General features: G+C 46.3%; 1 protein-coding gene across 3 annotated transcripts in view; it reads left to right on the forward strand.

Annotated features, from left to right (window-relative positions):
• EHF (ETS homologous factor) overlaps positions 1-22,300 on the forward strand; it is a 41,589-nt gene extending 19,289 nt beyond the window's left edge. For 2 of the 3 annotated variants that reach the window (XM_032357213.1, XM_032357212.1), the window contains 8 exons: positions 1,639-1,738; positions 5,451-5,696; positions 8,176-8,238; positions 10,914-10,982; positions 11,103-11,171; positions 16,282-16,344; positions 17,771-17,966; positions 18,055-22,300. In XM_032357213.1, the coding sequence (XP_032213104.1) occupies positions 1,642-1,738; positions 5,451-5,696; positions 8,176-8,238; positions 10,914-10,982; positions 11,103-11,171; positions 16,282-16,344; positions 17,771-17,966; positions 18,055-18,154 (903 nt within the window). In that variant the 5' untranslated portion in view covers positions 1,639-1,641 and the 3' untranslated portion in view covers positions 18,155-22,300. Of the gene's footprint in view, positions 1-1,638; positions 1,739-5,450; positions 5,697-8,175; positions 8,239-10,913; positions 10,983-11,102; positions 11,172-16,281; positions 16,345-17,770; positions 17,967-18,054 lie in introns of those variants that run through there. The other variant, XM_032357211.1, reaches the window with a different exon arrangement.
• Positions 22,301-27,358: the final 5,058 nt, after the last annotated feature.

The following is a 27,358-nucleotide window of genomic DNA, read 5'->3' on the forward strand; positions in this document are numbered from 1 at the left end:
AGCATCCGGTAAGGGGTAGAGCTTGGAATGAAGCTCTTTCTAGCTTTGAAGCTCACGTAGATGATGCCACCACCCAGAACCCGGCTCTGCCCTCTTCCCAGCCCGTGGTCTGCTGGGGTCCTATCTTTCCTTCTCTACCTGCTACTTAGGCACAATTCAGGCCTAATTACTTGCCTAACAACCATGACACTGTTAATAATCATCACAAATGTCCTGTTTGGACTAGCTTGACTCCCAGTCACTGCTCTGTCCCTGGTCCCTGGAACAGTACCCAGCCTGTTGTAAAGCAGGTAAATATTTGTTGAATAAATCAATACACGAATGAATTTTTATACCTCTGCCAGACCCCTCTTCCTCTCTCTGAAGCCCTACCTAGAACCAAGAGAAGTAAGAGCTAAGTTAGAGGGAGGGTTTTGGGGGGCTGGAACTGCCCTGTTTGATCAATTTCAACCCTGGGGACATTGGTGACACCCAAGGATGAAGATTTCCCCAAAACAGGCAGAAAAATTTCCATGAGCTGCTGCTGTAAGGTTCCCTCCTCTCCCTGCCCCAACAGCTTAAAAAGAGCAAGTTATCTTTACAGGCCCTGAGGGACGCTCGGTGGCCTCTGGAAACAGGCAACTCTTCTTTTGAGTGATTGAACACATTTCTAGGGCTTGAGTCTGAAAGGACGAGGGTGGCCGGCCTCAGGAAAGGGAACAATATACACTCCGAGGACAGAGGGGACTGTTTCTAAAGTGCAACATTTTTACGTCGTTTCAAAAAAATCCAAATGGCCCCATGTGAGAAAGGCTCTTCCTCCATGCCCTTTCCTGCAAAAATGAGATGAGAAAGTCACGTCCAGTTTGGCTTTGAAGCCTCTGGTATTCTTCTAGGGCTCTAAAAGGAGAGAGAAAGTTGTCAGAATTTTCACCAGGAAGGAAGGACAGGGGCAGTGTCTTGTTGGAGAAACCGACTGATCCCTGATGTTATCATGGAGCCCAATACTGGAGGCGCTCTAGGGACACAGGACTCAAGTCCTCAGAGGTGTGGCCATGACATGACCATGGCCATGGCCCTGGGCCGTGGCAGCTGTCTGCACTAAGGAATCTTAGTGTCCACGTGTCTGAGTGCAGGGCTGCTCTGCAGTGGGGACTTGTGAACGTCGGATTTCAGATCCGAGCTCCCGCACAGGTGCCCGGGGTTGGCTGCTACAGGCTTGGATTTTTATTGATTGTAATTCCACTTCACACAAAATCTCTTTGGCATTTTCACTTTTGTAAAAAGGAAAAAAACAAAAAAAAAACAAAAAAAAGAAAAAAAACCCCCAAAAACCAGCTCCGTGGCTGCTGGCCAGACTCGCCCTGCGAGCAGCTATTGCCTTTTCCTCTGCTTCATTCCTGATCAGAGATTATTCATTTATGAATAAGGGGCTGTAAAAACTTGCCTCATGCATATGAAAGTTGAACCTGGAAATTTTTAATTGCCGGGGAGTTTTGCTTTTACTGAAAGCGCTGTGGTAACACGCTTTGGAGGCAATGGATAGAAGGACAAATTCTTTTTTTTTTTTTTCTTCCTGAGTTAACTCTATGATCTGTGCTCTCAGACGACGTTAGTCCAGGAGGCCCTGACTGAGTGCCCTGTTTGGTCCCCTTACAGATCATGATTCTGGAAGGAAGTGGTGTGATGAATCTCAACCCCAGCAACAACCTCCTCCACCAGCAGCCAGCCTGGACAGACGGCTACCCCACGTGCAATGGTAAGGGAACCTAATGGGTGTCAGTGTCACTCCCCCCGGGGACTTTCCCCCCTCTGCTCTCATTAGGCTTCATTTCCCAACTTCATGTTTGAAAAATACAGGTTTTATTCAGCAGGGGTGTGGGGATGCAGGGAAACGGAGAACACATCATGCTGGAGGTCCCCAAGGGCTGCCGGGGCTCCAGACAGAAGCCCGTTGGAGATTTTCCATCATTTCTTCCCAGTATCCGAGGCAGCCTGGCAGAGAAGGTGCTAGAAGATATGCCAGAAGGGAAGGCCACCTGTGGATGTTTTTAGCAGTGTTTGGCTGGGATATCAAGACAGGATATCGAGAAAGGGGTGTGTGTGTGGGGGAAGGTGTGTATGTGTGTGCACACGTGTGCATGTATGTTCGTGTTTGCATTCATGTGTGCGTGTGCACCTGCGTGTGTGTGTGTTGTGCAGAGGCATGGAACTTAGGGAAGACAGGGTCAGCATTTTATCCTTTCTGCTTCATCTTCCAGTGGCCTCCCTGTGTAAAGGGAGAGATTTGTTAGCAGACCATGTGCCTCCCTTAAGCGCTTTCATTCAGAGCCCTGGGTCAGAAAAGGGAGGGCCTGCTTCTGGGGCTTAATAGAGGGTTTGGGGATCAAGCCGTGGCTTACTGTGGATGCGAGCAGAATTCAGATGTTGCCCAATCTGGCCCCACCCCCTGCCGTGAAAGCCTTAGGTCTAGGCAGACTCCGGTGCCTCAGGCTGCCCTGGGTTTAAGGAGCTCCAGGCCCTCTCCTGCCCTATACGTGCTGTTGATCTCCTTGAAGGAGGTCCTGCTGCTCCTGCTTCTCCTGAGGAAAGAAGAGGACTTGCCGCTGAGCGGAGTCTGTAAATCAGGAGGCGGAGGATAATGGAAGGGTTGTATTCTCCAGCAGAACCCCAGTCAAACAGGGCTGGGAAGTGTGGTCAAGGGACCTTCCCTTACTTGGTCACTTAGCCACAAAACTGCTGTCCTTTCTGGGCAGTGAACTTGGCTGTGGCAGGCCTCAGCTTCCTTGTGAGGCTCTCAAAGGAGGGTTCCCAATTGGGTAGGAAGTTTCTTCAGACTGGAAAGCCTTTGGCGTTCCCAGTCTGGGCCCTGGATCATGGCAGCGTTCCTCCTGCGTGCTTTGGAGAAAGCTGGAGCAGTGTGCTTGTCAGGGAGTAGAAGTTGGGCTCCACTTGTATGTTTTAACTTCCAGAGGCCCCAGAGAAGGCCCAGCTCCCAATCATGATTGATGCCGTGAGGGAGGTAAGTTGATCAACAGACAAGAGCTGAACTCAGAGGCATTTCACAGCTTCTCCTAAAACTTAGGGAATGTAAAGAGCCTCCCAGCAGCTAAAAGAATTCCCTGGTCGATTTGAGACAAAATCCTCTGGTTCTCCCAGGTTCTAACAGGATACGATATCGGGAACTGTCCTTTAGTCTGGATCATGTGAAGTTGGAAGAGGAAATAGAGCAGTTTATTGTTGGGTTGTTGAGAGTTATTGTCTCTTGTTGGCAGACTCAGAGCTGTACTGTCATAGTCATGTAATTATTTTGGAAAAAAAGATCAAAGCCTCAGGGAGCCGTAAAACCACATCCCATCCTTAAACAGCTCTTTTTGTGAGACACCCCAAAATTGGAGGGACATGGAAGTATTCAGTCTGAGTTCCGTGTGTTTGTGTATTTGGGAATATTTCTGTAGGATTTCTATAAGGATTGTTCCGATCCTTGCCCCTGTTCCCCACCACAACTGGCTTCCCCTCCAGGCCCCAGGAAGAGGCTTTTAGGGCTGCTTTTGTCTGGCCATGATGTATGAGGAGTGAAGATGTACTGTGAGTGGTAAGCATGACCCATGGCACTCATCTTCATCCCTAAATGACCTCCATCTCCTGCTGTTAGTGCTCCTGAGGTCTGCAAGCAGGGGATGGATTCAGAGGGGATGAGCACAAGTGGGACTGGGTTGGACACATTCCCCCTTCAGCCTCTCTGGGGGTGCTGAGGGCCAGGGAATGGCCATTATGAGACTCAAACCTTCGGAGATCTTTAGCTCCTTGGCACTCAAACCATATTCATGGGCCATCATCTTCATCGTCATCATCACCGTCATCGTCATCGTATGGAAGCTTGCTAGGAACTCAGGCTTCACCCCAGATCTATGGAATTTGAATCTGCATTGGAACAACATTTCCTGGTGATTGACAATCACATTAGACTTTGAGAAGTACTGATCTAATGTGCCTTTGAAGAAAAAAAAGTAGGGACAGTTTTCTTGCCCTCTGTTTTCCACTGTTGGTCTATCCTTCAGTTCAGTTCCCTACTTCAGCTCAGTGGGCTCCAGTAGTGTCTTCCCCTCATCCCTGCCCCTCCTCATTCCTGGATTCGAGTTCCTCCCTGTGACCTCTGTTTTCAAGGGGTCGGTAAGATCTCAGGTCCGTTACCATGTGCCCAGAGGGTGGCTCTCTCTTCTCCATCCTCTCCCAGCACTTTGGGCTAACTTTGTGATGTTCTCTGAAGGGAGCACGGGGAAGTTCCTTATGTAGAAGTTTAACCCATCTCCAGTTCAGCAATATCGATTAGCTTGGACGAACTTGACTTCTTCACTGGTATTTAATTTAATCAGGTTGTGAATGCATCTGGAACTCTTCTAGATTTCTACATTATCTCTTCTTTGGCAAAAAATTCCACCAAGAAATATACAGAGAGTACCTATGACGATGGCATAGTCTCTGAGGTGGTTTTTGTAGGAGAGGCAAAGATGACTAAGACAGAGTCCATGACCTTGGCTTTACAATTTACAAAGGAGAATAAACCAAAACCTAGAGATGCGTAAAGCAAAGCAGAACATGACAAAAGCCATTAGGAGAAATACCAAGAACATCTGTTGGAGAATCAGGGGACATCAAGCCCTGAATGATAATTTTTTTGGGGGGGTGGTCTGTGATGAGTTTTTGGGGTGGCCAGACTCTGCAAGCTGGGTAAGTATTCAACAGGGAATGACTGGCAGAATATAAACCAGGCTGAAAGAGCCAGAGAAAAAGGGCAGAAGTGATGGGTCACTTGGAGGAGAATTACGGAAGAGCCTCAATGCCTGGCTTGGCCATTTTTTGCCTAATTTCAGTGAGTAACGGGAAGCTCCTGAAGGCAGCAGAGTAGGGAAGTGACATCACAGCGGCTGTAATAGCCCTTGTGGGGCTGGGGTAGATCAGCACAGTTAGCTGACAGCTAAGCAGGACCACTCTGGGGAGGAGCAAAGGCATCATGGAGAAAAAGAATCTTACTCTCAGGCCTCGGTTTTGGTTGAAAATGGTCTGAATTTGGGGTTATGAGTGTATGTGTGTGTGTGTAAGAGACAGTTAAAAATGGGAGTGAGAAAAGAGAGGAAGGGAACTGTGTGGGTGTGGATGATAGGTAATAGGTTGGTGAAACTGTAACAACGTGTTAGCCTTCTCTGTACTTTGTGGGATGTGCTCCTAATCTCGGGGCATTTCAGGTTTGTGTCCTCCTGAAGCGCCCAGGGCTAAGTACTCTGCTAGGGAGGGCGGGAAGAGTCAGGGAGGCACATTCCAGACAGCCTCCTCTCTAGAGCCCGTCTCATGCTCCAACGCCCCCACTGCCATTGTGCCCACACTTGGCAGCCGAGCAGTGCCTCCCTATGTCCGAGATTATGTCCCGGAAGAACCATGGGTCACTCACGGGACCGCCCCCTGTTTTACAGTTGCCAGCGGGTTTTTCGGAGGCCAGTGGCATGAAATCCATCCTCAGTACTGGACCAAGTACCAGGTGTGGGAGTGGCTCCAGCACCTCCTGGACACCAACCAGCTGGACGCCACCTGCATCCCTTTCCAGGAGTTCGATGTCAACGGCGAGCACCTGTGCAGCATGAGCCTGCAGGAGTTCACGCGGGCAGCGGGGGCTGCGGGTCAGCTTCTCTACGGCAACCTGCAGCACCTCAAGTGGAATGGTGATTACCTCTCTTTACCCCACTAGACATCCAGGGCTGGGGTGGGGGTGTGTGTGTCTCACCTCCAAATCACTGTCTCCTGAGCGAGGGAAGGAGAGAGGAGGCGAGAGAACAGGTGCAATCTGAGGTTCCAGGTGTCCAAGCCCACAGGAACTCAAGGTCATTGCATTTCTCCTTCTGGTTAATTTTTAAGGAGACAAGGCTAGTTGGGTATTCACAGAACACTTGCTCTCAGAAAACCTTTTCTTGGGGCGCCTGGGTGGTTCAGTGTGTTAAGCCTCTGCCTTTGGCTCAGGTCACAATCTCAGATCATGGTCTCGGGGTCCTGGGATCAAACCCCGAATTGGGCTCTCTGCTCAGCTTCCCCCTCTCTGCTTGCCTCTCTGCCTACTTGTGATCTCTCTCTGTCAAATAAATAAATAAAATCTTTAAAAAAAAGAAAACCTTTTCTTCTTCTGCCCCCTGCCCCACCTCTACAAACAGGTTTGGATAGCCTAGTTTCCAGTCACTTGCTTGTTGAGATCATCATGGGTGCTTTTTCTTTTCTTTAAACTTCTAGACCAAGGTTCTTAAGATGGGACTTACATGTGGTAAGAAGTGATGGAGGATTAATTAGGTCTGTGTTTGTTTTGGGAAAAGAGAAGGCTCTCAGTATTTCAGCAGATTCTTAAAGAGTCCAGAACTCAAGAAGAGAGAGAGAAGAGAGGGAAGGAAAAGGTTAGAGCCAGTGGTCTTGACACGTGTGGGTCATTTCTGCAGATTTCTGGAGTTAGTGCTGCCCTAGAGCCCCCTATGTGTCTCTCTGGAGGCCGCACCTAGAGCGGATGAAGCCTAGTGCCTCAAACGCTGTTCGTCTGCGGTTGTTTCTTCACACACGTTTATCCTGGCTTCTAAGACACGACAGGACAAACAACCAGTCTTGCAGAATGTCTTTGACACTGACATAAGGTTCTCCTGACAATGCTAGTAAAAAAAAAAAAAAAAGTAAGTTCTTCTGGGTGCTTTGAGCATCTTGGAAGACAGTAATATTATACAGGAGTAGTGCGCTGGTCTGTCCATATCAGAACAGGCACGTCTGAGCAGAACCTACGTTTGGGCAGGTAGCTGGAACTTTGGGAAGAGTGAGGTCCAGGGCTATGAACCAGATTCGGACCCTGATAGCTGCATCAACACTAAGAAGGACCCAGGGTCTGGCCGTGAAGCTGGCAGCTGGGGCGGCCATTTTGGATGACCTCATTCAGCTCCCCGGCACTCCCTTCTTCCCGTCCACCTCACAGAGATGGTTGCTCATTTTTCTTTTACTAGAACCAAACCAAACAAGGCTCTATAAATAACCCCCAGGAGTCTTCAGAAGGAGCAGACTTACACTTGAAGATGTAAATATACTTACCTCCTTACCTTCAATTAGATCCACTCCTTCAAAGCCCTGATTGAAGCCAGGGGCAGAGGCTTAGGAGGCAGAGTGGCAAAAGGGTGGTGGCCATCTTTGACCTTCCCTCTTTGCCCTTCCATAACTTCTTTGTCCCCACTTCATGCTGTCGGTGCCTCTGACTGTCTAATGACCAGATTTCTCTCCTTTGTTTCATTGTTTGCCTTTTTGCAGACATTCTTTTAGCTTATATTCATTGAGTGTTAATACTGGACACTTTAAGTGAATTGATTCACTTAATGACCTTATGAAAAATAAACATTGTACCCATTTTACAGATGGGAAACGTGAAGGTCAGAAAGGTTAAAGTTATGACTCTGCTCCTGAGATATTTGTAAAAATATCTGACTGGGGAGGAAAAAATATGCTAAACTCATTCACATGTGTAATGTATATATGCTTTTATATTTAATATATAAATATATATGGAGATATATATATATATATATATATATATATATATATATAGTTGCAAGGCATAAAAGAGGAGTATTGCTTCATTTATCCAGATATATCTCATAGACTGGATCTAATCAAAATGGGTTTGATTACGTTTAAGATTGAAGAAGAATCAAGCTGGTGAAAATGATTCTTCCTGGATTTTTGCTCTCTTCCTGTATCCTATGTTAGTAGGAGAAAGCACCTTGGAGACCTTCACTGCCTTTATCTGGTTTAATCCCCTCCATTTCCAGACGAGCTAACCAAGAGCCAGAAAGGCCAAGTGTCTGTGACTATCAGTGGGAGAACTGGCCTTCTGACTTCTTAAGTTCTATTTCCACCATCCTGGGATAGCTTCCCTCGACACGGTCAAATAATTGCATCGGATGTAGATGCCCTAGTTCCTGCTTTTCGGGGCCAGGGACTCCAGGCTCCAGTTTATAAACGCTGAGAGGGAAGCCCGCTGACCTAAGCACACAGAGGTGGACTGGCGGCAGGACTGGCAGAAACCCTTCCAAAAGGCTAGCTTTGTCTTTGTTGGATCTTTTGCAGCTGGTTTTAGTTCTGGCTTCATATGGTCTGGCTCTGACTTTCCCCATCTGTCCTCCACAGGCCAGTGCAGCAGTGACCTGTTCCAGTCCACACACAATGTCATCGTCAAGACAGAACAAAGTGGTGAGTAGGCAACTTGGGAGGCCAAGCCTGGGGAGGAAACTGGGAGGGCATCAGGAGAAAGTGGGAGCAGGGCGAGTCTAGTGCTCTGGCAGGAAGCCAAGGGGTGCTTCCTCCTTGGCTCTCTCCAATGGGCCACCCCACTGTGAGTCTCGTTCCTTGCCTTGGGGACCAGGGACTGCCAACTATTTCCTATCTAGGCTGAAGCTGTCCACACCTCCGTCCACACCTCCCGCTGCTGGTTAAGGCATCCTCCAGGCTGGAGTCCAAGAGCTGGGGAAAATGCAGGGTTTGGGAGGGCCTCCTTCGCACACGAAGCGAGTCAGGGTCCTGGACTGGGCCAAGTTAAGAGAAACAAGGGGCAAGAAAAGTCCAGCGTCTCCTCCCCGCTCGTCCTTTGGGGGGAGTGCATTTCCCAAAAAGGAGGAAACTACAGACTCACTGTTGCAGTTTCTATAGCTTCTGGAGGGTCTGGGGGACATCCAAAAGCAGCTGCGGAACCCATTCCTACCTCAGGTGCACTTTTAGACAAATGACACTATTCTGGACTCCGAGTAGGGTCTGCGGTCTCATAGGATCTACGTTTATTTTTTGTTCTCCTTTCCCGATCCAATCCGTCCTCCTTTCTCTGTCCCAAATCTTTCTCCTGGAGACCTGTTGGACTTGTGGTGGTGGTTGTGAGGGGGAGGGGCAGGCAGTACTGCCTGGAGAAATGCGCCCGAGGGCCTCGCCTTGCATCCATCAGAGATCCTTGCATGTTGACCTTTGACCTATGACCTCTCAGTCCGGGGAGAGCTCCATTAAGTCCCCCAGGGTCCCCTGGCTGTGATAAGACCGCCGCTGCCCCAGAGTCTCTCCCCACATCCACAGCAGTGAGACTGGGAGCCATGTCGGATGGCCGAGGTTGCCACAGGCCTCCTTGAGGCATGCATGCAGGTCACCATGGACAGAATTTGACCCGGGGTGGTTTGAGAGTTGCTAGGGGCTGAAATTGGCCCCATGCAGTTATTTACTCTTTTATGAGGGGCTAGTCACCATTATTAAAGAAAAAGCAACAGCTGTTAAGCATGTTCATTAGGTCTTCCTGGCCTTGCCCCCCACCCCGCCCTGCACAACCCCCAACCCCCACCCACCACAGAAGCCAGGGGTTGGGTTCCCTGGATGGCTTGTGTTTCTGGGTCTGACTGCCCTAGAGGCAGACACAGGATTTGGCCCAGAGGCTGGGGCTCCACCCCCATTCCCACCGGGACCTGACAGATAGCCCCACTGGAGGAGCCTGCTGGTGTTGGAGAGGGTCCAAATAACTCGGTAATTCCTCCTTGACCATCCAGACATTCTCGTGTTGCCAGTTCAGAAAAGCTGAGCCAAGGGGTGGAGAAGAAGGTCCACCCTAGGAGGAGGGGAGAAGAGGCTCTTAGAGGGGCCAACACCCCCCAAACCTTTTCGGTTCAGTTTGTTTTCAGAGACAACAACAGGTGTACGAGGTGACCCAACGAGGAGAGAGGGTGTAGCCCCAAGAGATCGGGCTTGGGGTGCCCAAACACGTAGCTATTAGTTAAAATACCAGCTAAATCCCTATGTCGTAAACAGGAGGACTTAGCCGGTGAGTCAGGCTTTATATTATTTATGCTATAAAAACAAAAGGAAACTCGGCCAGTGGCTTACCACCCTGACCCTGAAATTCAGAAGACAGACAGGAGGGGAGCTGAGGGCAGCCTCCGTCTGTGAAGGGGGGAAGGCAGGAAGTTCCTGGTGGGGACGAGGTGAGAACACCTGCCCGGTCTCACAGCTTTTGGCCAGGAAAGAATATGCTCCTGTTGGAGATCAGCCCAGACGTGGGGGTTGTGTAGGAGCTGGGCTTCATTTGGGGTAGGTGGACGGGAGTTTCCTTGGAATCCAAAATCCAAAGAGTCAGACATGCTTCCCCAGCTTTGCAGGGGTGTGGTGGGGGGAGAGGGAGCGCTCTTCTTTTTCAGAGATGAGGCAATGGGGCTTCCCTCTTAAAAGTTGTCTGCTTGATTTGGTAACACTCTCTTTGCCTTCTCCTTTGTTTTGTTTTGAGAATTTTATGTCATCGCTTGAGTTAATTGGAGAAATGCTGAAGGAAGGGAGGTGTCACCCCACTGGAAGGAGAGCTTCCAGAATTTCAGTCATGAAAACACCATGATCAAGACTGACTAGACTTTCCTGAGAGAAACATTAATTCTCCCAGGAAGATATTTCTAGGAAACGATGGTCATTAATTAAGAATTATTTGACCATAATAATTTCTTTTTCTACTGTAAGAATATTCCGGTGATTATACAACAGCAGGCAGGACGAGGCCAGGCTCCAGAGCCCACTGCCAGCTGTGTGCATGCTGGGAAGATCCCCAGGAAGCCAAAGCATGGACCTAGGACAGGGTCTCACTATAGTGTTCCCTTCACCTTTCTAAAGAGGCATAGGTGTAGAACACACAGTTGGGGCCAAAACAAAGCCCATCTCCCGTTGGACACTGGAAGAAAAATGAGTTAAGATTCTTATAAAATAATATGTGGTAGAAGCAGAACGTTCTCCTGCCTCTCAGAGGACCACCCACAAGGTCCAGCTCCTCTCCGATGAGCAGTGAGTTAGAAAAGGCAAACTCATCACCTAGGAAAATATGATGACTGACCATTCCCATTTTCTGTCTTTTGTAGACCCTTCCATCATGAACACCTGGAAAGAAGAAAACTTTTTATATGACACCAACTATGGTAGCACAGTAGGTAACTAACTCCCCAACACTTAAGGGCCTTTGACATTCTTTTTATTCTGTTTTCTAATAGCCACAGAATTACATTCTAAGGAGAGGGCTCTTAATGTCGTTTGTCATTTCATTGCTACAGATTTGTTGGACAGCAAGACGTTTTGTCGGGCCCAGATCTCCATGACGAGCACGGGTCACCTTCCTGTCGGTAAGCTGTCCTGACATCAGGGGCTGAGGGTGCTTCGTGCAAGTGCTTACTGAAAACTAATGAGAATCACAATACCCTATGTTTCCACTTTGCTGGAGTCTTTCTCGTTAAAACACTGGGAAGGGAATGGAGTTACTATTTTTAAAAGGTCTGTTTTTGAGCCAATATCTGTACATTGAAAATGACCAGCAAGGAAGCCTCTAGAAAAAGTGTTTGTCCCCTGTGAAATCAAGTCACTCTCTTGAGACAACAAAAAATCCTTTCAGCAAAAGCTTGCTCTTAGGGAATTATCTGATAAAAGTGTTCAGACTTGGGTCTATGTATGGGGGAAGAAGGCTATATTGAATCTTCAACAAACTAGTCTGACTTCAGAGAAAGAAAACCTAAAAGTGGCCTTCGAAGGTCAGAGAACCTGAAGGGATGATCTCTGGGTAGTGGGGTAGCTGCTGGAAATTTCTAGAACCCTGTCTATCACAGATCAGCCTTTAAGCCTGAACCCTGATGGCTCATTAAGACTCTGATTAGTCAGAACCCCTGTGCTTTATGAATTACTATGGCGATAGTTGTGCTTGGTAAAAAATGGATGCAAGTGGGGGCTATCCTTGACTCCCAGTCAAGGTTCCCCTGAGACGGTTGGTCCCTCGAGAGTTTGGAGAGGGACTTTCAGATGACAATTCCCCCTCCCCTTACAAAGAAGCCCATTGGCACATGCCCAGTGAGCATGAGCGTGCAGGAGAGGTGAACAGAGGGTTTTCTGGTGTCCCTTGACCTGGGTGCGAACTTGTAAAACCGCTTGGGTCTATGAGATTTGGAGCTTAGACTTGTCATGGGTCAATTGCTGTTTTCCTGGAATTGAAGGTGGGGCATCTTCAGAATCAGGATTTAAACGCATGCTTGTGAAGGAACATGGAATCACACAGCCTCTCCTCCCTGGAAAACTTCCCTTGTTTTTGCTTTTGTTCAGTGTGTTTTTAAGAAATGAAATCATGAGGTTTTGAGGTTTTGAATGAAACAGGGATGGGAACCAATGTCAGTGGTTCTAGAATTGAGGTTAAGAATGAGGGGCAATTCGTTTTTCGACTTCCCCCAGTGGGTACCGTGTTAGGTGTCACTCTTAGTATTTGTTCCACTTTGGAAACAGATCAGATACTGGGAAGGCTCTAGGTGGGTCTGCTGTTCTGGGGGAACTGAGCCAATCGGGGACGGGGTGGAATTTCTGCAACAATCATTGTTACCCAGTCAAGACCAAGGGTTTCAGAACCGAGGAAACCACCAGGTCACACACTGACTTCCTCTCCCACCTTGTCAGGTGGCACCTCCTGTGTCCTTCCAGTTCTGTCTCTGGCTTATGGCAAAAAAATTGCAGCTTAGAATAAACTTGCACCAACCACTTCCTGAGCCTCGGGGCCTGTTGGGTCCTGAGGTGCCTGGAAAACAGAAAAGCCATAGTCACAACCCTCCTGCCCTCTCTGCCTGGCCGCCCTTCTCTCTTCTGTGTCCTGACTTAGCCCTCTAGAATTTCACAGTCCACACCGGACCATTCTGTTTTCATATCTGCAGGAATAGGGAATTCGCTGTCCCCTTATTCCATTTTTACATAATCCTTAAAATGGGCTTTGCAGATCAGCACTCCTTTATGTCCCTTGACCCTGGATTCCCTTGTCGCCCATTCCTATCCTTGGATTGTAACACGGTAAAGAAACCGGGGACCTCTACTGGAATTATTCCTTATAGAGTCAACTCAGCGTCTGGGGCTGGCAGCTTCTTTGGAGTAATTAACTAGCCCTGGGTCCTCCAGAAGGCTAGTTAATTACAGCCTTGCCTGGGGGTCCATTCCTTTCGGAAAGGTTTAATCTCTACTGGAGGGGACCAGAACACCACCTTGCCTAAAAAAAGGACCTTTGTCACTTGTCAGAGTCTGTAGATTTCAAGTTCCCATGAAATCGGGTGCAGTTAAACATCTTGCTATGCTCTAAAGCAAGTTACAAGCCAAGCAGGCGAGGCTCGGCATAAACTGATGCCCTCTGTGATAAACGCAGGTGGGGAAGCGGGCTTTGTTTTGATTTCTCTGTCATCTGCCCATTTCACAAAATGGCTGCTGCCCATGTTCCTGATCTGCCCGATAGTCCTCGAGCCAATCACGCCAACTCAGGCTTGATGTGTTTATTCACTGACTTGTTGAGCCTAGAGCTAGGGTGTCATGGTCTCTTATAACACTGACATTTGTATATCCCGTAAAGAAATGGCTCACAGCTGAATCACATGCAAATGCTTCTAATCTTCGCTTCTTGCAAAGCGGCATAGCTGAAGTCATGCCCTGGCACTTGCGTCACACACCCATGGCTTGGTGCTCCCCTGGCCCAGACTGGACCTCAGCCTCAGGTGCCTGGGAGCAGAGCGAGAGAAAGCCGGGCCGGATGACTTCCCCAGAGCAAGCCATTATTTTACAGGAGTGAATCACTTAACCACACGGCTAACTTCAAAGCTTTTGGCTTTTATTTTAGGGTGAGGGGAAGACACGGGGGGAGAGGCCATCGTATTAAGGGGAGGTTTCAGATCAAAAGACTTCAGTGCCAAGGCAGGTCGGTGATCCCACAGCTTGCCCACACACACTGGGGACGGGAAGAGGAGGCTGGAAGAAATCCGAGTTTCTTTTGCCTTTGGCTGCATATTCCTCCATGTGATGATGGAAACATTTTTATTGGGGGATTTATTTTGTTTTCTGTCTTTGGTTTTTCTTGAAGCTGGATGGAGGTCCATTCTGGGTAAATGGCTGGCATCTCACAGGAACATTCCCTCATGGTCTGTCTGGTCTGGGGTCTTTAAGTCTGGAGTCCACGGACTCATTGAGAAAGCCTAGATCCCTGAAGTTGCTTACAGATTCTCACAAGGATACACATACTTGCGTTTTTCTGGGGAGAGGGCCCACGGTTTCCGTCTTAGTCACAAAGGTGCCTGAGCCCCCAAAGTAACTGATTCTATACCAGCTTGAAACACCTGAACAGTGATGGAAGCCAATACGCTGAAAACCCTTGAGTTTTCCTGAATTCAACCTTGGCTCTGAAGTAATGGCCCTGTATCCCTTCTGGATGCCTCTGGAAAATGAACTTTGCTTGTGGCCTCCTGGGTAAATGCCACCCTTTGTCCGCAGAACAACGCGGCCCTGTCAGAGTGATGTATCACTTGGAAACCGGGGTGAGTGCCAGACCTGTCGCAATATTGTCACATCCTGACGGGATGTCGCAATCTCACCCTGAAACCTACAGGGCGGGAGAGCGGAGTCTCCTTGCCTTTCCTGCGAATTTGCCCTTCCAGATTTCAGAGAAACCCAAGTCAGGTGCAGGCCCATCTGCCGACAGTGCGGGGGGAGAGATCCTCCGCCTGAAGAAGAGGTTTCTCAGCTGACCAGAGCTTATGACATCCCTGTCCTCCTCCTACCATGGCTCACGGAGAAACAGCCGGGAACGCTGAGCCGTGATGAGCCGGGTGCTCCTATAGGTGACTGTGTGTGAGGATGTGTCCATGCATGCTGGGGAATCCAGAATCACTGAGCTGGAATTACTTTTTCCCACGAACTCGGGCATTAGAGAACTGAGCCTGATTCTCAGCAGGAAAGACTTCTGTGAAATCTCTTAGGTGCCATCGTCTCTGGGATTTGTTCCAAATGGTGGTTGTGACCAAAGCCTCTGGATTTGAATCATGTGTCTTCACATCGTGGCGCCACTTTCAGGCGGTGTGACTTTAGACAAGTCACCTGACCTCTCTGTGTCAGATCTTTGGTTCGTAATAGTCCCCACCTCAGAAGCCTACTGAGTGAGGTGACTAGGTTATTCTTGTACCAAGCCTAGCACAGTGGTGGCACATAGTAAGGGCTCAGTAAATAGTAGCTCTTCTTCTTAACCGTCGTAGTAGGACCTAATGGTTATTCTAACTTTTTCGAATCATCAGCCACTCTTGACAATGAAGTGAATGCCATGGGTCCTCTCCATCTACATGCAGTTTCAGTCAGTTCATAATGCCCTGGAAGGCCACATGGGAATCAGTGAACCCTAGCTTAGGAAGCGCTGATGTACTATGCACTGGGAGATGCATTTTACTGGCCCGGTTGCTTAACAGGATTGGCTTGCATTTAGGGACTGCTCTGTATTCAGATTGCTGGGTTACTGATTGAGAGATTTTTTTGGTAAACTATGCCCTGGTCTTCCTGACGCCTGAAGTGCCCACTCACACACACACACACACACACACACACACACACGCACACGTGTGCACAGGCATCGCCAGACCACTTATTTTTCTTTTTAAGAAGTTTTATTTCACCAGATCTGCCTCTGTCCTTGTGTCTTTGGTGATACTCACAAGGGTTACCATAATGAGTCATTTGTTAACTAATCTGTGTTTCCATAGTCCACTGGTGGCCCTCTGTACTGAGTGCAGACCAGTCAATGGCCCCTTTGTCAGACTGATTAAAATATAACTTTGCATGCCAAAAAAGGGCACTCCTCTGGCTTAAAAGCCATTTTTCTTTGTTATAAGTGTTTACATTTTGTATTATGTAAAAACACACACACATACACACACACACATACTTCTTTCAATGTTCTATATCCTTCAGTGGCTTCCTCGCTCTCTCAGAATAAAAGCTAAAATCCAAAAAGAGTCCCACAAAGCCTTACTGATCTCAACCTCTGCCCCTTGTTTACTGTCACGTTGGCATCCTTCTATTCTCTGAATGTACCAAACACATACTGACCTCAGGGCCTTTGCATTTACTGTTCTTATTCATTGGCAGTTCTTCTGCAAGCTCTCTGCATGGCTGGCTTTCTCCCTCACATCTTCTGGTCCTCTTCTCTGAGATGTCTTCTGTGACTGCCTTATATTTAATGGCAGATTATTTCCACCTTCACACTCCTATCCCCATTTCTTACCCTGCAAGATTTTTCTTCATAGTACATATCATCTGTTTTGTTCTGCTCATATACCACACACGCAAACAGTGCCGGGCATGTAGTAGGTGCTCAATAAATATCAATTAAATGACTGGATGAATGAGTGGCATGGATGACTGTAGGTGACAGGTAAATTAAGCAGCTCTCACTGTTCCTTTCAGCAGAGTCACCTGAGATGAAAAAGGAGCAAGACCACTCTTCAAAGTCCCACACCAAAAAGCACAGTAAGTGGGCTGGCTTTCGGGTGGCGGTTGCCCATTCCCTTCAGGGTGGGTGTAACTGGAGGCCTCTAGTTTTTATGCAAATATTGCTTCTGCCTGTCCCCTCCTCTTATTTATCTCAGCCTGGTTAGGGTGAGTCAGTGGGAGCACCCCTTGCTGGCACGGTGAGTCTCTCTATAGTTTCTCGAAGTGGAGATCCCCTGGATATTTTCTCCCTGTGCTGTTCTTTTTGTTCGAAAACTGAGAAACCCAGTGAGTGAGAACTGCTTGCAGGCACGAGGCTAGCCATTTCACTCTCTCCAGAAAAGTGGATGGGAAGAGAAAATGAGCAGAAACAATGGAGATGTATTCTTTTTCTCTTTTGTTGACTGTTGGCTTCCTACCTTTGTTGAGTGATTGATCCAAGAAAGGACTGTTTACTCTTAATAGTCAACAGTGTTCTTGGGAAGTCGTCATTCCCTTGATAATAAAACCTTAAGAAAATATAGGAGCTGTCAGAGCCATGAAGAGGAGGAGGGCTCAGAAAGAAATCAATTGGACATTGTTACTATTTGTTACTCCATGTCATTCCCGAGAATTGAACGAACACAGCACAGTAAATGGCAGGGAGGAGTTGTGTAGGGCAGGTCTTATGGGGGTCAAGTAGGATTTGGTTGCTAATCTTACTGTAGTAGCTGCTTCATTGTCAAATTGGCCCCCTCAACTCCTACCAGACCCTGTCCCAGTATAATCTAGGAGCTCGAGTTCTAGAGCCCTGTTGATGTGCATTGGACTGAACCATAGTTGCTGGGTGAGAGTGCTTTACCTGGGCTGAGGTTCTAAATGAAAGTGGTTGAAGTTTGCTCTTCTGGGAAAGGACAGAGCGCAAGGAATCCTGAGCAAGGAATCCTCCAGTAATTAAAAGAGACTCCCCTGGCATAGGAGGTCTAAGATCTATTCCTTTGTCTTAGATTTGCCACTAGCTAATTGGGTGATCTTGGTTAAGTCACTTGAATTCTCTGTGTCTCCGTTTCTTTTACTTTTTTTTTTTTTAAGATTTTATTTATTTATTTGACAGACAGAGATCACAAGTAGGCGGGGTTGGGAGAAAACAGGCTCCCCGCTGAGCAGAGAGCCCATGTGGGGCTCGATCCCAGGACCCTGGGATCATGACCTGAGCCGAAGGCAGAGGCTTTAACCCACTGAGCCACCCAGGCACCCCTGTGTCTCCGTTTCTTGATGTATAAACTAAACAATTGTGCCAGTTTGTTCTCAAATGCCCTTTTAAAAGATATAATATTTGATGATTCTGTGATCTGACTGTGCCGGTGGATAGGGGAAATTTGAGTCTCTTCTCCTTGATAGAAGATGTGGCAACTCTATGCTTCCTCTCCCCCTTCTTTGCTGTGACTTAGGCCCTTTATAAATTCCTTTTTCAACTTGTCCTCAGATCCACGAGGGACCCACTTATGGGAATTCATCCGTGACATCCTCCTGAACCCAGACAAGAACCCAGGGTTAATCAAGTGGGAAGACCGGTCTGAGGGCATCTTCAGGTTCTTGAAATCAGAGGCTGTGGCTCAGCTATGGGGCAAAAAGAAAAACAACAGCAGCATGACCTATGAAAAACTCAGCCGAGCGATGAGGTGAGGTGTTTCCAGCCCTGACCATGACCGCTTGTTTCCCCTGGTGGTCTTTGTTGATGGCCACCTTATGTGATGTCCTTTGTTACAGATATTACTACAAAAGAGAAATTCTGGAACGTGTAGACGGAAGAAGACTCGTATACAAATTTGGGAAGAATGCACGTGGATGGCGAGAAAATGAAAACTGAACCTGCCAACACTGAGCACGAACCCAAACATTCCCCCAAATGATAGCCAGCAAAGAGCTCCTGGACATAAGTATTTCAAAGACTACTTTTCTCTGATATTTATGTACCTTGAGGGGGAAAACCATCTACTTCTAATGGGAAGAAGGAACACTACAGTTGATAAAATTATTTTGTTACTTTGAAGTATGTCCTATATGGGGGACAAACGTACACAGTTTTCTGTGAAATATGATGCTCTATGTGGTCGTGATTGGTTTTTGCCTCTATTGTGAAGTTCCTTTCCACGGCGAGAAGGGCAGGATTTGTAGCCTTGTGCTTCTTGCTAAAAGAAAGAGAAAAAAATTAGAGGGCATTAAATGTTTTTATGTTAGGAAAAGGTGACATGTCCTCTGCGTGTAAGCATCCACGTGGCCTCATCGGGAGAGGCGGGAGAGGTCACTAAGGTGAACTCCAAGGTCTCAGATTGACAGGATGAACCCAAGGATGCTGGAAGTTTAACCTGACCTTTTGGAGCCAGTGAGGGGAGCATGAAGACTTCCAAAATCCAAGTGGACTATAATCACTTCATAATCACATGACTTGCCGCGCTTAAATCAGCAGAATAATGGTGAAGGCTTTCTACTCATTCAAGAATGATTTACCTGACGCCAAGGCTGTCTCTCTCCCTCCCTCGTCGATGACTGGGGGAAAAAAACTTCAAATGCTGTCTCTGCTCATTTCTAGGTATTTAAGAGAGAGTTTAGCCTTGGTTGTTTTCAATCCCAATTGTTTGAAAATAAATGGGAAAAAGGAAGTGGTGATGAGTTTGCTCTTGTATTTACAGCCCATCGATTCTCGATGAACAAAATGTGGATGTTTTTGGCTGAGTGATTCTTTTTTGTGCATTGTTTGGCTGTCTTGTGCTTGTAGGTTGTTTAGCGGGATCTGTGATCTTTACCCACTGGATGCCAGTTGCCCTCCCTTCCCCAAAGTTGTGACATCTTCAGACGTTGCCACATTTCCCTTGAAAAAGGGCAAGATTGTCCCTGATTGAGAACCACTGAGGCAGCCCGCCGAGACAAAGATGGCGATTTACTCTTAGAACAAAAATATGTGTAGATCTTTCAGCTCCCAGAGTGAAGTAAAAGTAAGACTTCAAAGTCCATCAATTTTTACGTTTTAAAATATTAGGGACAATGGGAATGTTAGAAATGGGAAATCTAGAGGGGATTTTCAGAATCCCAGATGAGAACCAAAGTCAGAGAAGTTAAACAGAATTATGTAACAAGAATTATAATAGAAGACATTTCACTAGAATGACAAAGCAGAGTAAAATTTACATTGCAAAAGGAAATGCTGAGAGAAGAATGGGGGGGGGGGGAGAGAGAGAGAGAGAGAGAGAGAGAGAGATCCAGGGAAAATCTTTGTTCTTTTGGATGATTTCTTTCCTGTCTTATCTGGACTCATCCCAAAGTGAATGGTGTGTTGCCTAGATTTGTGTCCAGAGGATTTTTTTTTTTTTAAAAACAGAAAAAAGAAAGGTAGATGGAAGAGAAACAGAATGCTCAGTTCAGGGGCTATGGCCAGTAAGGAGTTGGGGATTTCTCCAGTGGCATTGCTCTGGGCTGCCTGGAGACTTAATCCTGGGCCTTGCAGCCTGGGAGGAACATGAGCCTGTAGACACTTTGAGAATGGGTTTGAACCCTGAGATCCCTTTTGCACCTTTTCTTTTTGGCCCCCCACGTCCTTCGCTTTCTCCCCCCTTTTGCCTCTCTATTTTGAGCAATAATATGGGGACGGAGACAGCTAATGTCATCCACGAAGAGAACACCCACCGCGGTGTCTCACCCAACGAAGGTGAACGAGTCATAGTCGAAGGTTGTGGAGTGTTTGTAATGTATTCAGAAGGTTGGAAGTAAGAATTCAGAATTTGTCCTGATCATAACGAGAACCATTACGGACGGCGACCTTGGAGCGGCAGCTTAGCGAGATGATCTTCTGAAGGTACAACCAAGTCCGTTTTTGCTTCTGCCTGGCTTGGTCACTTCCACAGAGGTGTTACTGGGTGTTGTCAAGGAACAGTTACCGAGGGACCTGAGAGAAAAAACAATGAGCCACACAGACCCGAAGCACACTGCCTAAAAGACACACCTTGCTTTCCCAGCGAAGCTGAAGGACTCTGAGGCTTTTCCAGCATTTTACTACGTTTCACCTGGAACAAATTAAACATGCAAACATCTGAACTGGTATAAATGCATAAATGTTTGCATGTCTGTGTACATCTGAACCGTGTGGCGCTATTAGGGACGTCTGCTATTTCGTTCTCTGTTCTTTCTTCCCTGGCTTTGCCTATTTATCATGGGGGGGCGGGGGAGGCGCTAGATCCTTCCCTGAGCTCACCCTTCCCCACACCTGCAAGTTTCTCACATTCCTCCAAATTGGCCTTGGCTCTTTCTGCACCCTCCCCCTGAAGAGCAGTTTCTGCTCGGCAGTAAGAAAATCTGGGGAGTACTGATTGGAACAGTTCTGCAGATAATTAACAGATTGTGCTATTTGTTGAAAGTGACGGTTTCTTGGCACCCAGTTCCTGCTTAAATAGGCTAGAGTATTAAGTTCTCAGCATATCTCTCTATTGTCTTGGCTTGAGTTGATGCATTTTCTATGTGCTGTTCGTGACTTGGAGAACTCAAGGGAATTGAGCCATGCCAGCTTGGGGTGTGAACAGAGTACTTCCCACCACAGTGTTGCAAGGGAGAGCAAAATCCCAGAGATAAGCCAGCATCAAATGAAGCCTCCCCCCAAACTCCAGTCTCTTGGGCACTCACAGCTTCTCGCTCAAGAAGCCTAGCTCTGCTGGATGTTCACAGCATCCCTACATCTGGTCTCCTTGAGCTCCAAAGCTTAGGCTTTAAGCCTTTTTGCCATTTTCCTGGGACTCTGAGGCAAGAAAGGTGTTGCTAAGATTTTACCAGACTCACATAATCTGAGTCTCCTGGATATTTTTCTTGAAATTTGAGCAAGATCCTGGATCCCAGAGACATACACCCACAGATTCTTGAACTTGCCTTCTGAACAGGGCAGATATGGGTGATGAGCTTTCCTTTGAACATGCTGGTTCTTCCTCAAAGTTCATGCCTTTCTAGACTGTAAGCTCTTAGAGGACAGGAACTAGATCTTATCCATATTGTTTCCCAGCACCTTGCATGGGCTCAGTCCTTGGTAAGTATGTGTTGACTTAATAAATGAACGTCTTCTGGAAGACTTGTCCATATCCACAATCGGGATGTGAATCATTTCTTTACTGGAATAAGAGCACAATGGCCAAAACTTCGAGAACATATTATGTATTAGATGAGCATTCTACTGTGAGACTTTTTACTTTGCCTTCCTACTTGTCCTGAAATGAAACCAAACAGTCAGGTTGTTTGGTTCCACCAGTCAACACATGTTGAATGAGAATTCTGTTCCCTTGTTAGGAGCTGTGAGACTTATCTGGTACGAGAAGCCAGTAATGGACATTTGACCTGTTTTAACCAATGAAGGTTATGAATGTGTTTATATGATGTACATTGCTATTTAAGTGTAAAGCAGTTCTAGTGTTTAGGGGTTGGTTTATATATATATTTTTGTCTTTTTGAAAAAAGGGATCTTTTGATAAGGTTAGTCGTGCATGTTAGATTTTAATTTTGCAAGTGTGTTGCTTTTCAAATCTATACAATAGAGGAAAAGGTAAAATAGTAAGAGGGAAAGGCAATTATCTTATTATTTTATAGTTAAAAAATAATTTGTTGAGTGCCTACTGTGGGCACAGAATGGAGCCATCTATGTGAGGAGTGTCTTTAATTCTACAGAACGTTAAGAGATGTTCCACAGGATGCTGTTGCATCGATACATGCGGTGTGAAAGAAGGAACGGCATAGTAGTCACAATACCAGAACTGGATTAGCTTCAGCACTGGTTCTCAGGATGCCTTTTCTGGAATAGGAGATAGAGCATTTAATAAAAACCCTTTGGGACTGTGCCTTATGAACCATTGAAACGTATAAGCCCTCACAAGTTTAGCTTAATTGGGATTAATCTTTCCGTAGCTATCTGCACAATTCTTGCTTTTCTTCCATTTGGCTTCTGGGTCAACAATTTCTGGGAAACAATCCTACTGCCACTATTTAAAAAAAAAATCAGAAATCTTATCCTTTAAACTATGTGAAATTCAAACTGAGTATTTTTATTGTATGAAAGAATTTTATTTTTGGAAGTATGGTTTTTTTTTTTTTGTTCGATGGGTCCCAGAAAACATGAATAAAAAACACAGAGATCAGCCTGTAATTGTGTGTTTCATGCTTCAGCAAATCGCCCAGAGGAAATGCAGTTGGTCTACAGCAACAAAACGCATGCAATTGCTGCACATATTTATTCTGTAAGCATTTATTGAGCATCTTCTATGTGCCAGGCACTATCCTAAACTCTAAGCTATGGTAGAAAATAAAAGCGATAAAAATCTTGACTTTCATGAAGTTCATGTTTCTTGGATAGAAACAGACAAGAAACCAAACACTAACAAGCAAATATCAGAGGTGTCATAAAGAAATGCGGAACCAAGAGGACTGGAGAGTGCTGGGATATATAGGGATATATGCAAGTTTCACCAGGGGTAAGGAGGAAGGATTTCAGTGAAGACCTGAAAGATGAAAGGAAAGGAACCTTCCAGATAAGGGGGAATGGTCACATACTGAAGGGACCAGCAAGTGCAAAGGTCCTGAGTTTCCTTCAGGTGTTCTTGACCTGTCCGAAGAGCAGCGAGGAAGTCTATTTGCCAGAGCATAAGCAATAGTAGGAAATGATGTAAACTAGTCACTGGCAGGCTAGATGACATAGAACACAGAGAACATTATGAAGCCTCCGGGTTTTCTTTTGAGTGAGGTGGGGAGCCCCAGAGAAGTGACATGCTCTCATCTCTGGTTTAAAAGAACCCCTCTGGCTGTTGTGTTGCAAATGAATTGCAGGGAGTCATTCAACACCGAGCATAGTTCTTATGGAAGGATGAACAGAAGGAGGTAGAAAAGCTCCCACTCATACCCAGGCTTCCCATACGATGCTTAACAAAAATTTCAAGGTAGTCAGTGAGTTCTATTTGTTCCTAACAAAGGTAGAGCTATGTTGTCTCCTGGGGCCCAGAAAGTCTCATTCAGTTCTTAACTTCATAGCCTATAAGATGAAAATAATAATAGGTGAGCATTTGGGGAAGATCCTCTTGTTGCCGGAACCATGAGATGTGCTTTACATACATAATTATATTAAATCCTCCCACAAGTCTCAGATATATAGATATGATCTCCAATTTTCACATGAAGGAAACAGTGATCAGAAAGGTTAAATGACTTTCTTAAGGTCACACAGCTAGAAATTAGCAGTAAAGCTGTCCTTGTGCACCCAGACCTCAGTTCCCCAAAACCCATCTTCCTAATTCTGATGTTCTCTAGTTCACTGGGATGCTAATTTATACCACATGCACACACACGGCTTCATGGTTCAATATATTGGAGGAAGACTGAGTCACACAAAATCTTATGAAGTTATTCTTTAAGAATTCTTAGAGCCTTTATGATAATCGTAAGCACTGTGAACCCATAAGAGAGGGAAAGCATTCCCAACTTCCCAAATGTACGCAAAATGGACCTTTTTCATCAAGGGACACCCAGGGAAAGGATGATATGTAGAGATGACTTCGCTGACGTTGGAGAAGCAGTATTTTCCTGTTTGGGCCAAATTAGTATGCTGGTAATATTCATGCATATCACACTTGGCCAACTTCGAATATATTCTATTTCTTTCTCATTAGGAAGAAACTCCCTCTCTGCCCTGGGTGCTATTTATTTGCGTTGATGCATTGGTCAGCAATCACAGTGGACTTGCCAAGTGACTCCTTTTGGGAAACTGTGAACCCCCCTGAATTTTTAACTCTTTAGGACTATCTGTCCCAAACTACAGGCACTAGCCGCATGTGGCTGTTGAAGCATCGATGAGTTAAAATTATAGAAATTAGTCACACCATCTGCATTCCAAGCGCTGCCCAGCCACATATGGCCACTGGTTCCCGTGATGGATGGTGTCGCCGTAGAACATTTCCATAATCAGAGAAAGATCGAAGGGACAGCCGGGATGGAGAATCTGACTGGGAGGAGGAGGTTAAGGGTGGAAAGGGTAGTGAACAAAACTAACCCAGGCTGAAATAAGATCCAGGGAACCTTGGAAACTAAAGGTGACCCTGAATTGTAGAGAACAATCAAAATAAAGATCCAAAGCAAATCTCTCTGTGTTTGCTGGAATGGTGACAGTAGCTACCAGTGCAAACAAGTTTGATGCTGTCAGTGGAGACTTGGAGTGGGAGGATTTTATTATTCTTATCTCCAAACCCCACACATACCCTACAGTCATTAATACGAGTGTTCTAAGGATGCGGCTTTCTGGTTGGGAATATTGGCATTGAGGGAAGATCACCAAAATGGGCAGGGAAATGAGAGGTCCGTAAGCAGGAATGCCTGGGAGCTCCCACTGTCTGCCACAAATGATACTGATGCCATTTTCTTCCTCTTTTTCAAGACTCACTTTTTAAATCGTTTACCCATTATTGGCTATTGCCTTGTAAGTCAATGCTTTTCCATTAACTAGCGTGCACATCAAGTCACTGAAAATGCTCTGTTGAAGGTCACAGCCAAACTCACTGCTGCCTCAGGGGCTTTGCTTTAGCTCTTCCCTCTTCCCTGTGTCATGTGGCTGGCTACCTCCAGTCATGTGGGTTTCAGTTCAAAAAGCCTCCTTTCCTAATCAGTTAGAGCTGGAAGATCATTTGGTGCAAAACCCTGTCTTAAGAGCACAGAGAGCTTAATGCATAGATCCAAGGTCACACAGGCTTTTAGCTAGGAGGGGAAGCCAGTTCCCTTGTTTTCCCATTCATGAATCCTTACAAGTACACGTTACAGGTTCTCATAATCACAGGGGTCTTCCGTCCCCAACATGGGGACATCCTCAAGAACCTCCCTTTCCTCTGTCTCCAGGGCGATGCCATGCAAATTTCTTATGCTGATTCTTTGAATCCAGTCAACATCATCTTCCCTCTGGAGCCTAGCCTGGTCTGGGAGGAAAACCCACACTTCCTCGATGTCAGTGGAAGAGCAGATGAGACCAAGTTAGAGCTGCTCCAAAACCATAAATGCAAGGGTCCTTGGCACTGCTGAGGAGGGAACACGGAGAACACAGAATCAAGTAAAAGATGTGATGAATCATCAGCTTTCCGACTTTTCTGCTCAGCGTCAGTGTGTGTGTGTGTGTGTGAGTGTGTGTGTGTGTGTGCGTGCGCACACCTTCTTTGCTCTTACCCTATGTCTCTTTCAGAGTTCTCACTTCTTTCCCATGCCTTTCCTTCCTCTTGCTCACCCGTCCCTTTCAGATTCCTTCCCGCCTCAAACCCGTCTTTCCAGGTTGCTGAAAGATGGAGGGCTGACAAGAGGACAGTCCTGGACCAGGATTGGTGCCACCTCTCTGAAAGCCTCAGTGGTGACAATAACAAATGGTATTTACCTAAGAGTTATTAACACATCAACTGTTCTCTCTTTGACTGTTTAGTCATGTCATTCAGCATTAATGGACTTTTCCAATGGCAAACAGAAAGAGAAGAAGGAAAACAAACAGTGTATTCACACTTGATAGAGTCAGTGATCCCTGCCAAAGCTGTGAAAACAGAAGTGATCTCTTAAGTTTGACCTGAGGACATGACTCACCTGAATGGGGATACATAGGATTCTGGGGCCATGTTGGATTTTCCACTGAGTTCCTGGTGAGATGGAAGGCAAGAAGTAAAGGATGTGGCAGCATGGCACAGAGGACAAAGTACTTCACTGTTTCCAAGTACATAATGATTACAGCCAAGGTTCCAGGCACTGTACCAGGCGCTGCCTCAGAACACACGATGGACTCAAGTCAAGATCAAGTGACTGGTCCTGGCTTACAATGCAGATTAGTGTGGAAGCCCATGTCACTTCTGGTTCTACTCCACTGTGCTGTGTCCATCAATGTCCATGTTTTCTTTAGGAAGGAGATACCCTTATGTCACTGGAACTGAAAAACAGGCCAACAGAGTACAAAGCATAGGCTTTTGAGTTGCAACAACTCCAGCTCCGAATCTCATTCTTTCTACTATAAGTTGGGTGACTTTGGCCAATTGACTTAACCTCTCTCTTTAAAACTCGAGTTCCTCATAAACAAGCAGGAGTTCCTAAGCTGGAGCTTATGCTTTCTGGGGAAGACAGACAAATAATTGGGTATGACATTGCAGTATGCTCAATAATAGGAGAATGCAGGAAGATAAATCCTGGGAGCTGGTCATGGCTCCATCACCAACTAGCCATGGTCCTTCAGGAAGTTTCTTTGACCCTCTTGCTTTGGTTTCTTCATTTGTAAATTGGCAGTTTGGACTAGATCATCTCCAGAGTCATTGCAAATAGAAAGATCCAGGAATTTATGAAAATAAGTTTGAGTCTAGTCCAAATATCATGTAAATGTTTATGATTCTGCCCTGGGGTGGGTTGGGTTGCTAAAGTGAACACGGAGGCATCTCTGGTGGTTTTATAGGACCGTAGCAGTGGGAGAGGAGTGGAGACAAAGCAGCAGAGTCTGGACCCCCGGATGTATATAGCCAGTTTCAGCAGAAGCCATTCTTCCAGATCTAAGAACCGTGTCCACCTGGTGAGTTTGCTCCCTGGGGAAAAGGCTCATCAGTGACAGTGATGGCTGATGTTTATTTAGTGCTGACTGTATCAGGAAAAGTACCATACACTTTGCTGTAGGATCTCATTTAATCCTATGAGGCAGGTAATATCATTATGACCATCTTCCCCTTCGGATGAAGATACTGAGGACCAGAAGGATTAGAGCATTTGACAAGTGGCAGAATTAGGACTTAAACCTAGCTCCCTTGCAACAATGTTTCTACTGCATGAATTCCTAAACTACTCAGGAAAGAACCACCTGAGGTTTCAACTGCTGGATGAAGTCCCTTTTTTGAGTAGGCTTTCTTAGAATTAGAAAGTAGAATTTTCCAAAAGTGCAAAAAATAAGCAGGTCCCTGAGGTATTGAGTAAATTTGAAATACAAAACTCATGAAAGATACCGCCTTTTCTTGAGTCTGATTGATCCCAGTAATGCTAGTGGTGGAACCACAGATTGGAC

Source organism: Mustela erminea, chromosome 9 (assembly GCF_009829155.1).
Source record: "Mustela erminea isolate mMusErm1 chromosome 9, mMusErm1.Pri, whole genome shotgun sequence".
In the NCBI taxonomy this organism is placed as follows: Eukaryota; Metazoa; Chordata; class Mammalia; order Carnivora; family Mustelidae; genus Mustela; species Mustela erminea.